The sequence below is a fragment of the Vanessa tameamea genome, chromosome 25, assembly GCF_037043105.1.
Source record: "Vanessa tameamea isolate UH-Manoa-2023 chromosome 25, ilVanTame1 primary haplotype, whole genome shotgun sequence".
Lineage (NCBI taxonomy): Eukaryota > Metazoa > Arthropoda > Insecta > Lepidoptera > Nymphalidae > Vanessa > Vanessa tameamea.
In genome coordinates, this window is record NC_087333.1 from 270308 (window position 1) to 286650 (window position 16343).

The 16343-nt window shown below is 32.8% G+C and overlaps 2 protein-coding genes across 3 annotated transcripts in view; one reads left to right on the forward strand and one right to left on the reverse strand.

Moving 5' to 3' along the window:
• LOC113399525 (uncharacterized protein) overlaps window positions 1–16343 on the forward strand; it is a 463929-nt gene that overhangs the window by 126659 nt on the left and 320927 nt on the right. The window lies entirely within an intron of this gene.
• LOC113399526 (transmembrane protease serine 11G-like) lies at window positions 1599–7651 on the reverse strand. Its single transcript, XM_026638669.2, has 8 exons — window positions 7047–7651; window positions 6248–6437; window positions 5771–5873; window positions 5121–5300; window positions 4905–4996; window positions 4354–4417; window positions 3388–3534; window positions 1599–1849 (listed from the first exon to the last, which is right to left on the reverse strand). The coding sequence occupies exons 1-8, from the start codon at window positions 7621–7623 to the stop codon at window positions 1619–1621; spliced, it is 1584 nt and encodes a 527-aa protein (XP_026494454.2). The 5' UTR covers window positions 7624–7651; the 3' UTR covers window positions 1599–1618.

The window sequence follows — 16343 nt, forward strand, 5'->3', positions numbered from 1 at the left end:
GATCCACCGTCACCGAGGTAAAATGGGGGTGGGATTAGTACCATGAATATTTATTACTTTAAAAAATTTGATAGGTTTCTGACTCGAGTATACGATTATACGAGATAAATATACTTCCATTTTCTATAGAAATATACTTAAATTATGATCACAATAACGCTTCGTAACCACACCTATACAGAGAAAACGAAGGCTATTTTATATTCGTTACAACGTTTGCTTCGTGCAAAAGCGGCTCTGAAACTCCAATTTAACACACGGGACATGAAAATTTACTCCACAAAACAGTAAATGTATGTCTGCTGTTAATCGCTTTGCCGCCGCTAAGTATATACGATTCATCTCTCGAGACCAACCCGAACCAGTTAAATAATGCTCTTAAATTCAATTGACAGTATTTATCAGTGACAAGTTCAGAAATGGAATGTATTTCTCATCGTAACGGCTTACTATTTAATCGAGCATCTTTCTCTTTTATAAAAGTCAGATCACTTAGACCATGTATTGGTCATCATCATCCTCGTGCCCTTATCCCAATTTTACTTGGGGTCGGCGCAGCATGTCTTCTCCCATACTTCTCTGTCGGACGTCAACAGTAACATTATTTCTAACCATATCGTCTTTCACACACACGACCACGTGTTAGTACCATCGTAATTATTAGAGGAGGTTTCAACTTTAAATAAATATTGAGTTTTTTTTTAAATTTCAATGAGAAATTCTGGAAACTAGATTGTTAGGTCTCTGGAGATTTAAATTATTAAGCAACCCAGGTAGCAACCCATGTGGATCTATAAGAGCAGATCTAGCACTGGTAAACTAAGGGCATTAGCTCATAGTTAGTAGGATTTTAATTTCGAAATATAGCATCGGATTAAAAAGATGTAAAAAGCAATTAATCTCTTGCGGTAATGTTGTGGCACCATTTGTAGTACGAGCGTTCACGCTTCGCTGGAGAAGAAAGGGGCTTATAAATGTCTAATATAAATTCACAAAGGATAATTTTATGTTGCTAAACAACCAACAATCAGCGTCGAATCATATATTGAAGCAAGAGTTAGGAAATACAAAAGTGGTAAAGAAAAAAGCTTTTTCTTTAGTCCGCATCATAGTTGAAATGTCAACGAGATGACCCAGTAGTTCATAAATGTAAATCTAAGCACTGAATTTTCAGTTGCGTAAATTTTATTTACAATTTATCTCGTACTCTTCGTTGATAGCAAACATAGAGAGTTATCTTGCAGGTTTAGGATGATATTCTGTCCGAATATTTCTACCAACAACAGCTTGATCGTGTCAGCCAAACCTTCTTCTCAAAATGGAAGGTGGTCTTATACCAGTTAGTCATTCACATTGATACTATTTTACTTTTAAGAGGATATTTAGAGGTCTAATTTTTAGCGTGTAGTTGAAATACTTCCACTCAAGATAGAAGTCAGGTCAGATAAGAGCCTTTTGTCTCATCATTACATTTAAATTATTGCAGCATTCGGTGTCTTAAATGATAAGACGATGTCATTTATTCTCAATTTATTTATGTCATTAAATTAAAAGAATACTTTCCATTGACAATGTACCGTTGCTTTTATTAAAAAAAAATTAACTGTTTTAAGAAGGTTTATTTTAAATCAATGCTAAAGCCATCGACATCAGAGTCAGCTCTCTTCAACTTTTTCCTCTTCCTCAATGCAGAGGCTGTTGTTGTTGTTCTCTCTTCGGTGGGCGTTGGAGTTTCAAATATCTTGAAATCCGGTAATTCTGGTAAGATCTTCTTTGGCTTGAAGTCAGAATAGTATCTAAAAGGGCTTACCGATGTCGTCCGTTTCCTACCGCGGTAGTATCCCGGCATCTGATAAAAGTAAGTTCAATCAATTAAACAATCAGAAATAAATTTCCTAATTTCTATATTTTTTATATATAATTTATCTGTTTTGAGTTCTCAATTTATCAGTGAGTAAATTGTTCATTGTTTAAAGTTCTTACAATTTTACAATATATTATAAAATACAAAAAAGTGCAGTAAATACCTACAAAAACGAAATCAGACATATACTACGTCTATTTTATCCCCTCTCTATTCCTTTTTATACAAATGGATAGACGTATTATAAGCTTGTATGTAACATGATACGTTTATTTTAGCACTTAAGAGCACTTTAAATTAGACCAAATGTTAACATTCATTTCCACGGAACTACCTTCATCACAGATAACTCGATCGGCTTACGTGGCATACGTCAGTTAACCTCCCAATCTGCACGATTTTTTTCAACATAATAAAAATATTTTTGATTTCTCACAATTAACACCTAACCCTAATGAATTATACAACTAAACTCTCTTAATACGGTGATGAAAACCATATGAAATTTAGTTCACCAGTTTTCAAGGTTGACCCGTACAGACGTTAGCGCCCTCCCTAGTTTTAGGTATACAAAAGTAGACCTTTCTTGGGGTTTAACCTTGATTTATACCAAATTTCATCGAATTCAGTTCAGTAATGTAGCTATGAAAGCGTAAAGGACTGACAAACAGACAGACAGGGCTACTTTAGAATTTATAACATTAGTACATATAATAGTATTAATAATATTTCTGAAAGGGGACAGTTATCATCTAATGTTTAAAGAAATAAGCGAAATAAAATCCTAAACCTAATGGTACTTATCGCTTGTCTGGAATCTAATTGTAATAGCGATGAAATTGAAAGATTTAAATTTGTTACATTAAGAGTGATTGAACCGGATCAACGAAATAGTCTCCGTTTTATAGATTCGATATCAATTCATGACCACTGTAAAAGGGATTTACGGTTACGTATAATAAGGTTTGCCTTATTTATATAAAACTGGATTTTGGTATATCTGTATGACATGAAAAAATCTGTCACCATTTGACCGATCAACATGGAAGTCGTTACGTTAGTTATGTGCCGAGTTGTGCTTGTAGTATAAAAAATGTAATTTTGTTTTTTGTAATATTTTTGGAGCAAATACATGTTCAAATCAGGAAAACTTAGAAGTTCTTCGAACCGAATGAATGTTTCATCGTAAAATTGTGATAGGCCTTTTTGTAAATCCATCTGGGTGCTACCAAACACTCGACAGACAATTTATCACCAAACAGGAATACTTGGTATTTTTGTGTTGAGAGACAACCTCTCAGCTCCCAAGATTGCAAAGTATTGGCGATGTAAGAAATAGTTAATATTTCTCACAACGTATATGGACCGCCAAACTATACAATAAATATTGTATATATTGTATGTCTCTAATAGTAAAAATAAAGTATTTTCCCGCCGTTTGTACGTTAGATCTTTAAAAAGACGCAATGGATTTCGACATCATTCGTCATTAGTTTCTTAATAAGTAATTATTTCATACTTACAGTTTCATTCACAGTTTCAATCCAGTCGGCGAAAGCACCGACGAGTGTGAACACTGTTGGCGCATTCGGATACCCGCATACTGATGGTCCGAACGATATGATCCCAACAAGCTTACCAGCCATCACCGCTGGACCACCAGCGTCATGCTGTATAATGTTTGTAATTGGTTAGGCAAATTACAAGAATAAATTTATTATTATTCAAGTTCTTATAAACATTATTATCACTATTTTACAAGATAAAATTTAATTTAAAGTATTACTGGCTTAGCAATGTACATTCTACACAGAAGAACCAGATATTCAGTAGTTATTGTTTTCCGGCACTGAAATTACATAGATCTGCTATTTAAGGACAATGGAATTATTCTTTGTTCTGCATTAAAATAAAATATTGCTTTCTGGAAAATGTTACATCATCTATATAATCTCTTATCAGGAAATACGCCTCGCTTATCCTGTTTTTTTAAATATGATTTTTAAATCTAATAATTGGCAGAGCTAAAAGCTGAAATATTTCACTTATACACACGCAAAGTTAAAATAATTCGATCCGATCTATAGATATCGTCCAATACTTCAGAAAACACGCTAAGCTGTGGAGCTTTCCCTCAGAAATTATAAATTTGCACCGTTTTATAAAATTAAGAAAAAATAAATAAAAAGTGCCGTAACAGGACGCCTGGTTGAAGTAAAACATCGATATTATTATTAGACCGTCGCAGAAATTATTAAACACTTGAGCATGGCGAAGCCTCAGCAAACCGTATTAGGTGTTTTTTACTAGCATATAACATAGCATTTGGCATGCTGCCAATAGCAGGTGTAACCCACCACAACATTAATGTTTCACATCAAACAGTTAAGAATTTATTTTTAATTGCCGACTGCAAGTTTGTTTGACTTTTAACCTGGAGGATTTTGTAATTCAGGGTTTTTCATTTTTCATTTTAATTAAATCCTTACATCACAAGCTCCTTCTCCGGTTGTGAAGGTCCCTGCGCAGAACATAGTTTTCGAAATGAATTTGCTGAAAGAAATGCAAATAAACATTTCAGTGTTACCAGTGGTAAAACTATTTTTTTACTCTTAATTGAAATTCAACAATTTAAAAAATACTGAACATAAATCCATGAAATACATATGTAGATACAAACATAATTCAAAGCAATAATAAATTTCATTTCATTAAAATTACACAAAAAGTATCATAGCCACTTAAAGGTTGTATCATTTAAATACTAACCAATATACTACACAAGGACAAAAAAAATAATTATTTATTTATTACTTTTATTAAAATAAGCAAACCATCAAAAATAAACAATTAAGTAGGTTAGGAAAGCTTGACGAATGAGATACGAGGTGAGTTCTTCTACAGAATAGTAATGGTTGTTATGTATTGGTTCTTATATCATGAGAATTTAATGCCGTGTATATACTCGTGCAAAGTTGGGACCAGTGATTAGTGTTGGATGTAAATTGAGGCACGTTGTAACTAGATACTAGATACTCACTCTCCGTAAATTTCTTTACAAAATACATTCGGATAGATCGGAAGAAATTTTCTATTCAGGAATATTGGTTCGTACGCTAACATCTGCGACATCTATAAACAAATAATGTTAGTGGTTTATTTATATATGTACATATACATAGAATCTACCGATAAAAACCGGCATGAAACTCAGTATTAACTCTTTTTCTAAAATAAAATAACACAGTGACTGTACCTTACTAACGCCCCATCCGAGTACCAGGACTTCAGAAGTCGGAGCAATTCCATCACCATTATATGAGATGTTAATGATCTTTGGGATGCGGTGATATGTGAAAAAAAGGTGGCGTCGAAGCCTGATGATAGCAATGTTGTTATTGAGGGTGCGTGGATTATAGCCTGGATGGAAATATACCTGAAAGAAAATTTGTTAACGTAAACCTGCCACTCACATATTCTACCGCCAGGTCACCGGTGAGTGAGCCAGTGAAACTCCAGCGAGGGACGTCGACTTCTTAGCTCCCAAGGTTGGCGGTGCATTATATCATCATATGAGGACTAATTAATATTTCATACAATGTCTCTGAATACTTAAGAGCAGTTACATAACATAATAAACATTATCAGCCTGTAAATTTCCCACTGCTGGGCTAAGGCCTCCTCTCCCGTTGAGGAGAAGCTATGGAGGATATTCCACCACGCTGCTCCAAAGCGGGTTGGTGGAATAAGAGCAATTACCATCAGGTAATCCAAGTCCTCGTCCAAAATCCAAATATATAGAGATTCTAATAAAGAAAATTGAAAGTAGTAGTCCGATTCAGACTACCAGTTTAGTTTCCGCAGTAAAGACGTTAAAGCCAACTAGTAAATATTTTATTTCCTCACCTCGAGAGCTTCGACCATTTCCCCTCCAATTCTACTGTGATTACTGCCGATTCTTACTCTTAACACACTTGGATTCTCGCGAAACAACCTATTGTTGTGCATTCTGTAAATAAATTAAATTTTAAAAACCAGTTCATGCATTCATTCATCATATTATTCATTTTTTCCCGATAATATTATGATGGTGCCCTGTATTGAATGCTCGAGTCTTTAAAACCGTTTATTTTTGATGAAACGAGTAGTTTCAATTATATATATATTTATAAACCAAAAACAGACGAAAAGATAAATAATCATTCAGGTAAATAAGGAATTATCTTTCACATGATATAGATAGATACATTACTTCTGTAATGTTAGATAAGTATAATTTACTATTACTAGATACAAGAACTGGTCGATACTTTTTTATTTAATAATTTCTTTATGAAACTAGAATATAATAAATACTATTTAATAAAAATGATGTATATTTACAGTTGTAAGCAAGCAGCTGAAGTTAGAACGAGATCGTGCCAATAAATCACACCTCCGCACCAAAATCTACCCATAACATGAACAGATACCATGAACGGGTAATATCTGATCGTAGTTCGTTCTCCTTTAAAAATTCTTCGACCATCATGTCGGTGAAACTGCTCTAGGTCTTCTAATTCGCTCTGTGGATCTAATCATCATACAACGTACAGTTTAGCGCAATTAAAACTTTGGTACGGTCATGCTAAAATAATTGTTTCTGAATTTCGTGTGAAGTTTTTAACCTCACTATCCATACTACATATTCTAGTAGAGAAGAAAATATGACTAACTGACTACTACTCAAATTAATATATTCTACTTTATCAAAGTAGGCTCTCACAAGTATATTTGAATCCATGTTATAGAAGATTAAATTAAATATTAGGTTACCACTAGATCAAAAAAATTGTTTATCGAGAAGAACTAGCTAGAAAGCAAGCAGTTAATTCTATTCGCAATCAAATCGCAAGCAAATCGGAATATAATAATAAGCAATGTTTATTTTTATTTTCCCGTTTACCTAATTATTTCTCCACAGACATATTGTGATCTGCTTTTACGTTATTTTTATGTGCCTGTATTTTTCTATTGCCAGGCAGAATCACAATCAAAATCCCAATTATAAATTATTTATGACTATACAAGTTTTCATCGGACTATTCGACGACGATTACTTCATTGACTCATGAATAAAGCCATAAATTTAGCCCAATAATTTATTGAATAATTAATATAAAAACTAATTATATTGAATTACCCCAGTATTTATTGTCTTCCTTTGTATAATTAAATTTATGTTTATCTGAAAGTACTTCTGCTATAATTTTATCGACAACAGCATTAAGCACTTCATCGTCGTCGATTTTGCTAAATAAATTACTTTTCATCATTTTTCTTCCAGATTTAGAAATGCCACCGTTTTTATGATGTTCTTTTAAAATATTAAGAATATCATCTCGATTCATATTTTCTTTCAATTTTAGATACAAATTCTTAGATTCATGTTCCGATAGGAATCTAAAATGATCAGTTTCATTTAAAGCAGTAAAAAATGTCGTTTCGTTCAAATCATTACGTGCTGTTTCGTTCATTAAAAATTCAGATAATTTATCATTATCGACTACATATTTGTCAATTTTTGTTAGTTTATCTTTTAAATCTCTAATGCGTGCATTCTCCTCATCGATTCCGAATAAATTAACTAGTGCTTCTGCTACATCATTTATATTTTCGTATTTATTTCTTTCAGTCACATTTTCACAATTTGCCAAGAACACGTTAAGAATAAAAACACTGTATAAATAATGCATCACACTATTTTTGAGCAAATACATTTAATCCTGTTCGACATTTACTGCCAATAACTTTTATTGCTGCGTGTGATGTGTTTCTCATAAATTATTTATAGAAATAAAAATTTATCGACTTCAATTCGTCGATACGTTTTTTAAAGATATATCATTTATACCGCCGTAGCACATAATATAAAACGTCTTTACTGTTTTTTTATGACTCTACGTGCAATTTTGCGAGAATTAAATCATCATTTATAACATAAATAGTATTAATATTTCCAAGTTGGTGAGACTGGCATTTATGTAAATTACTTGTAAATATTTATATTACAAATAGATTTAATTAATAAGTAGAAAAACCTCCAATTATGACGATCCTGGGCTAAGACCTCGTCTCTTTTTGAGCAGGTTTTGGGATTCCACCGCGTACAATTAATGAGGGTCGGTGGGTACTCATGTGACCGGATTTCATCTGACACGTGCAAGCGTCCTCACACTGAAGTATTCTATTTATTATTTTATTTTACCACTGGTTGTAAAGTAGAACTAATTTTACCCAAGCTACTATGGTGTCTTTGCAAGTATTAAATGTACTAATAATTTTTACTTTTTACAATTAACTTTTGAAATAGAATTGATATACCTTGATTAAAAAGCAAATTTCGATTCGATTCCCGGCCGAGTCGATGTAGAAAAAGTTCATTAGTTTTCTATATTGTTTTGGGTCTGGGTGTATGTGGTACCGTCGTTACTTCTGATTATCCATAACACAAGTGCTTTAGCTACTTACATTGGGATCAGAGTATTGTATGTGATGTTGTCCAATATTTATATTTATTATAATTTACAATTGTTACCCGATACACCTTCGACCATGTAGGATATATTGCTGGGCAATTATAATTTTGTTAATGCAGATCGCAATTTATTTTATAAGTCACCACTATCTTAAAAGTTAATCCATACGTCTCTTTTATAGTTAGGATGCGTGACCATATCTCTCGGTTATCATGGACGACTTTTGACTTATATGTAAATTAGGTACATATTATTGACGAGGGTTTTACGTATCTGCTCGCCCTTTTCAGATCCAATGATCTTACTCAAGATTAAAATAGGTATATTATGCTTGTAAACTTTTACATTATTGTAGATTAGATTTAAGATTAAGGGTGGAAATAAGCTGAATATTATAGGTATAAATTTTGATAAATTAAAATTATTATACACAAAAATGCAGTTTGGGTATTTTGAGTATTTCATGCAGTTTCTTCAAAAAGTCCTACTTCACCGTCAAGAATCACTACATAGTATAAAATAAAGTCGCTTCCCGCTGTCTGTCTGTCCATGTGTATTCTTAGATTTTTAAAACCACAAAACGGATTTTTATTCGGTTTTCTTCAATAGATAGAGTGATTCAAGAGAAAGGTGTATACAAGCATAATATAGCTGAGAAATCCTGATCATTTTATAGGTTTCTAATTTGATGTTGTAAATAAACACATTTTTTTGCGCTTACATTGTAAACGCTGGCTGAACTCTACGAGATAGATCAAAATAATGTACTACAGTATTTTGCACCTTAAAAAGGTCTACAAAAAACCTTATGAAAATTTAGTGGTAATTGCAGGGCTTGAACCTGACAACGTCGCTTAATTGATAAATATACTTTATTGTACACCACCAACAAAAATACAGAAATCTTAGGATTAAACAAAAAAAAATCATAAAACAAATATATAAATATTGCTCAAAAAAAATATAACCAATTATTAAAAATAAATAATAATATAATCATGATCATGTTCATCTTAATGAACAAAATCGAAGCATAATAAATAATTCTCATACCGAAAATACTGTAGGTATTTGAAACTCCAATCGGACCATTCGATCAAAAAAAAAAAACAATCAAACTATATAATTTTTATTCAAGTAAGTTCGCTTAAGTAATCTTAAATCGTTATATTATATTTAAATGTTAAACTAGCGCCGGTTCGGAATTTAAATTCTACTGAGAAGAACCTTGAAATAGTTACTTTTTTCACCATTTCATATAGACAGCACTACCATAATTTTGAAACAGGTTGAAATATGAATCAGGTATCCGGTTTTATGCTTTAATGAATTCTTATTAAACTCCTTTTGTAGGTTAATAAAGAAGGCGTAAAAACCTTGATAAATGGGTCGAGCTACAGTTTACAGTAATGCGTCCGATCGTACACCTGCCTGTGATTGATGGCCGTTGATGAGGCTGGTACTGGTCAATACAGGATATTGGATATTTCGATACTAATAAATTGAAAAAGTTACAAATGACTCGACTTCTTGGAACGATAAAATTCAAAGTTAAAACCTATAATGCTTTAATAAAAGGTTGTGTTTTAATAAAAAGTCTTTGAAATGGAAATATCATTCTCAAATTCGGAATTACACTTAAATAAGTAAAAGAAAATATCCTAACAGACACAGTAGAAGAATCTCAGCAGATTTTCAGTCGCTTAATTCATCCATAAATCCATTTCGTATGAGTTAGGTGGGATAAAGTAGTAATAATATAGTAAACTTTATGTGTTCACGAGAACACATAAAGTGGGGACCTCGTATGTTCCTGGACCCTGAGAAGAATGCCCTCGGGCTACCGTACATACTGAAAAGTATGTAGGGAAAAGTGCAGGGTAGCGAGATCACTTTTTCGTCCCCCGAGAAGAACTTCACTGAGCCACGAGCGAAGCACAGCACAGAAGGATACCGAGGATACGTTGGCGATCCCGTAGCCTGTGCGATTAATGCCGAAGACGATCATCGATTCGACGATTATTACTAGGGTTATCAAAAAGATCATCAAGTATTTTTATGCACATTAAGGACTAGATCATTATTTCTAGGAGTAACATTTACTTGAATGTCGGCAGTTGAATTATAATAATAATAGTAAGATCAAAACGGAAAAAAAGTAAGTGAGAGATGTCCATCAAACACCTTTGTTCGAAAAAAGTAAAGTTATAGTCTTTAAATGTCCTACTAACTAACACTGTTTCGGGCTTCATTTCCTTTTAAGCTTATGCTTTGGTTGGTTCCTTTTAAGCTTATGGCTTGGGTTATTCCTCCACGTAGCTCCGATGCGAGTTGATGGGTACACATGGTTAACTTTTATCTGACACATTTATTTTTCTTCACTTTGTTCACGAGCCGAGAACAAAGTCAATAATGAACACAAATTAGACACGTGAAAATTCAGAGGTGCTTGCACGGATTTGAGCCTGTGATCTTCGGTAACGATTCACCATTCCACATCAGATATATGTACATATACGATGATTCGTATATATCTTTAGTGAATATGTGTGAGTAGAACAGAAGAAATGTACTTTCGATTTAAACGTTATTTTTTCAACCCAGTTAATAATGAAACTGTCACGAGTCGGTACTCCAAACCATTTGGAGACAATGCGAAAGTGGCGTAGATTGCATTCATTTGTTCCATCGCGTAGGCACTTTTTGCTTTAGTAAAGAGACGACATCCGTTCTCTTCATTTCCTATTGAGAAATGGTTTCATTCTTGTGTTCTGTAAATGGTGTTACGAACAGGACATTTACCCCATTGTATCGTTTTATTAAAATATGAGAGTCCTTGGGTATTGTACTCTTTGTACGATGATCAAATACTTCTTTCAACATAATTGAATATTGGAAATTAAATTATAGAATACTCTGAGAATTAAATTATAGAATTGTATTCTGTAATTTAATTTCCATCTCCGAATATTCATAACATTTAAAAAAATATTGAACGAAGATTAATTTATTGATATATATGGTGAAGATGACTATAGATCTGTATCTGCCCAGTAGGATAGTACAAGGGACCTTGACCGGAAGTCATTAGGGTTCGGTTCGGGCAGCACAACGATATTCAAATTATTTTCGTATCGATGGTGAAGAATAAACCATACAAGTGACGTTTTATCTTTTATGCCAGTAAACATCTTTAAACCTACGTTAGATGTTATTCTGAAACCTGTATATCCATAAATTCGGAGTTGAGCAACGCTGTGAATTTTTATAAATAGAGTGGGCAACCTTTTTCAGCACAAAACAATTCAATATAAATCAACAAGCTATATAGTCCATTTTCTATTTCTAGGCAACCAAATTTCGTAAGTTCTGTCGTATCATTAATAGCGGCCAAGGAAATGTGGATGTCAGAAGCAGATGCCTTCAAAGTAAACTAATGGAATACGCGCACAAGGGTCTCTGAAAATAACATGTTATTTTATCTTGAAAAAACTTTACCAGCAAATTGAATTATACCCAGAAAATATATAAACGTAAAACAATTCCTATGTTGATTGAAAACGATTGATATTTTTGAAAATTGGTCGTTTGCTCCCTTTATATAAAACTAGTGGTCACCGATGGCTGCACCCGCGGGTCCACTAGATATTCTACTGCCAAAAAGCAATACTGGTTTACAGGTGAGTGAGGTAGTGTACAGACGCAAGGGACATATCATCTTAGTTCCCAAAGTTGGTGGCGCATTGGCAATGTAAAGAATGTTTAATATTTCTTTCAGTGGTAAAGTCCACGGGCGGTGATGACTTACCATCACCCAATTGCCTATTTGCCCGCCCTGCTATTTATATCCTAAAAAAGTCACCCTAGAGTATAATCAGAAAGACAATTGAACGAAAAATCAAGTTAGGTATTTGAAAATTATGTTATGTAAGAAAATGTCTACATTGGAGAGAGATAAAATTCTAAAAATATGCGATTAAAATGTTATTCATAGTTTACTGAGTTTAATATTAACACTTTGAACGAGATATTACAACTTTCCGTAGAATCCACTATGCCCCGATCAAATGGCTTTACTTTATAACATTGCTGTAACATACTCTTAAACAGATTCTAGAAATATTTAGTTCAGTAAACAAAATACCCAGACCTGGGAAAACCTGCCATTTTCTTGCGGTAATTACGTTGCCAACCATCAAGTCTTGGGCTGGCATAAAAATATGCCACCGGTAAAATCTGTAGAGGGAACGTCATACATGAAAAACTCTTACCTAAATTCATAATGAATTGCTTGGACAGTTAATTTGAAACCATACAATTAAAAATGAAGGTTAGAAGTCGTGCTCCAGGATTTATTGCGGCTTGTGGTGTCTGAAATGGACGGCGAAATTCAATTTCATGAATTTATAGATCTCTTTATGGCTGTATTCGTGTTGGAAATAAATTTTGACTTTTTGTCCAAAATTTCTGTGAAACGACGCTGTGTCGTTGTGGATTTGATGCCATTTAAAACTCTGCGTATAAATTATTCAAGTATTCATTTCTAGTTCATAACATAAAGAAAACAACAAAAAATGTCCTCCATAAACATACTTAAACTAAAAACTTACAAAAAGTCAAGTTTTGTAAAAATCGTTGGCGTTAGGTTTATTTTTAGTAGGCATTCACTAAGAAAGGATGTTTGGAAATTTCCTTTTTATACAGGAAATAAGACGATCTGTTAATTTTTATAGGTAAATGTTTTACTTATAAAAAGTCGAGACTTATTTGAACTGTGAGACATTGAATAACTCATAATGAGCTACTTAAAGATGAATAATTTTCCATCCTTTATGGTAGCATTTTTCTTCTAATGTATATGGGGCTGAATTCACCGTATAATGTATTAAAATCAATTTGCAATCGGCAATAATTGATAAATCATTAAGATGAAACCAAGTTTATCACAAGCTGTCATGTGTCTAATAAAGGATATTAAAGTGTTTTACTTCTTACTTCTTCAAAAACTTTATCATTGAAACTAAACCGATATATAAAATCTCAACTCTGTAAGATAAGAGGAAGCGGTTCGAATTCAGCTTGCAAGATTTGACCTAAACAAACAGACATTAAAACTTATGACTCTTACTAGTCATAATATTCTGATAAAAGTAAATTTAGATATCTAGTTGTCGGCCCTGGTTGAACATAAGATATTATGCATAATAAAGTCAAGCTTGCTTCATTTCAAATTACATCAAGTTTGTTTAAGTTGTTTAGCTCCAAAAGAGCAATAGACAGACAGACGGAAAGACAGAATTACTTTCGCATTTGTAATATTAGTATAGATATTCTTGGAATACTATTCTATTCATGTTTTTTAAAGAAAGAAGTAAACGGGAAAAGTTCTTGACAATCCTCAATTGTTGCTAGTAAGTAAATGACCTAATTTTTTTCTTCTGCTATGCCCTATTTATATAAATATACATTTTTGCTTTCCATGAAATTATTATTAAACCTTTCATATTTTCATTCAGTCTTCACGCTATGAGTTAACGTCGCCCACGCCGCACAGAGTAGAAATGATGTCGTGAGAAAAATAATAACCGAAAACGAGATCGGTAAAATTTTCTTAAGGATATTGCTATACAAAATATACCCACAACACTAATTTATATGCAGGCCAACGTAAAAAACAACAAAATAAAAAAAACCAAAATCAAAATATACTTTATTCAAGTAGGCTTTTACAAGCACTTTTGAATCGTCATTTAACAAACTATTTAAAGTAAAGCTACCACTTAGCACAGCTCCATGTTCCGTGTTCGAAACTGGAATTGGGCAAATATAAATCTACTCGATGTATATTTTGCAAATATAAAATAATTAATACAATACATGGAACACCTGTACACGCTATACTAAACGATGTTGTTCTGAGCAGGGTAATGAATAGTCACAGCGTCAATTCGCTTATCGCTGTTTTATGAAAAAAATAAACAACTAATTGTAACATTATTTATTTGCTATGTACCTGCTTTTTGTTTCTTTTATATTTTATTTTGTTATTATTGTATAGTTTTAAGTCTATAAGTGTTGACAATGAATACCGATGTACGGATAAATCCAATAGGGTTTTTGTTACATCGTTTTTAATACAGTACAATATAAATAAAATGTATATTCACTTAAAATAAATAAATAAATATTGAGTGTTTTTGGCAAAAAAGTCATTGTAACGGATCGAAGATTGGAAGTCGGCAGTGTTTACCTCCGTGTCTCAGAGAGCACGAAACACCATCGGTCTATCGTCGGAACTCTTTTAGTTTGTATCCGATTACGGTACCACCCATTAAAAGAGAGTGGGAAGCTGTATTTGAATATATCCATGCACTACAAATATCCTCCTCAGGTAGTCTCCATCATCAGACCAAAAATCTATGAGACAGATATCATCTAAAAATTGCTGTATTTCGATTTTTTTATTGACATTGTAATTATAAGTATATCACTTATAATTTCAACTGTCAATTTTCCAAATCTGCGATCAATCAATAAAAATATACTTCATTCAAGTAGATCTTTACAAAGCACTTTTAAATCGTTTTTTTTTCAGAGAATTCTATGAAATCTAGACCTACCACCGATTCGGAAAGTAGATTTTGCCAGTAAAAATTAAGTTCTAATTAAATGTGAATATAAAATTAGTTCACCAATTCAATAAAATATTCCGAAGCCATAAACAAACGTACAATTTCTCTTTCATTATTACCAAATAAATTTATATTGGTACATTTTCTTTGACGATAACACAATGAATGTATTGTGCTGTTTATGTCCCATACTTTGATTAAATTACTTATCCTAAGGCGGTGAGGATTTTTCCTAATAATATCAATATAGGTAAGTAGAGCCAGTTTATGGGAATCATATTTTTCTTTTGCTACTAGGTAATAATATGTTTTACTATTCTAAAAACTAGACGGAGTTTGCTTGAGTTTCCAAGAATAATTCAAGTAGTATATCAGTGGAACTCTTTTATCTTAACACTTTGTACAGAACATTTAAAAGAGCGTATTAACTTTTTTGGAATTTCTTGACATATTTCAGTTATACTGCCCACCAGCAACCAGATTACCGTAATGAGTTGAATGTGAGTGAATTCGAAGAAAAAAGACCTTGGAGCTATACCTAGCCATTGGTGTGACAACGTATAAGCTCTTGTTAGTATCGCAGCTCTGCTAAGATAATCTGAAATAAATATATAAATATTGGACAACATCACATACATTACTCTGATTTCAATGTAAGTAGCTAAAGCACTTGTGTTATGGAAAATCAGAAGGAACGATGGTACCACAAACACGCAGACCCAAGACAACATAGAAAACTAATGAACTTTTTCTACATCGACTCGGCCGGGAATCGAACCCGGGACTTCGGAGTGGCGTACCCATGAAAACCGAGGTCCACACTACTCGACCACGGAGGTCGTGAAACATTACATTAAGTTAACGTGAAAATAGCACAATAAACATAAGTAGACTTTTAACATTTAGCGACTGAGATACGGAGTAACTTGAGTTACATATAAGCCTCAAAATATAAACGAAAACTTATGTAACTTAAATTAATCTGTTTACATTTTTGAGGTTTATTATGTCTCAAGTTACTTCGTAACTCAGTTTGCATTGAAAATTTGGATGCTGTAATTTTGAATGCCATCTGTTGACAGAATTTTATTTTAATGTAAGCTACGCCACCTCGTGGCAAGTAGGCAAATGATACACACAAAAATGAACCACAACGAGCTTCAGAAAATCGACACGAGATGGCAGTGCTATTATGACATTTAACATAAGTAAGGTACTACATAAAATAAAATATCAACGACTACTATACACATACACGACGAAATAATACTATAATTTTCCCCCAAAAATAATTATTATACCAGTCCACGCATTCAAGAATATTTAACA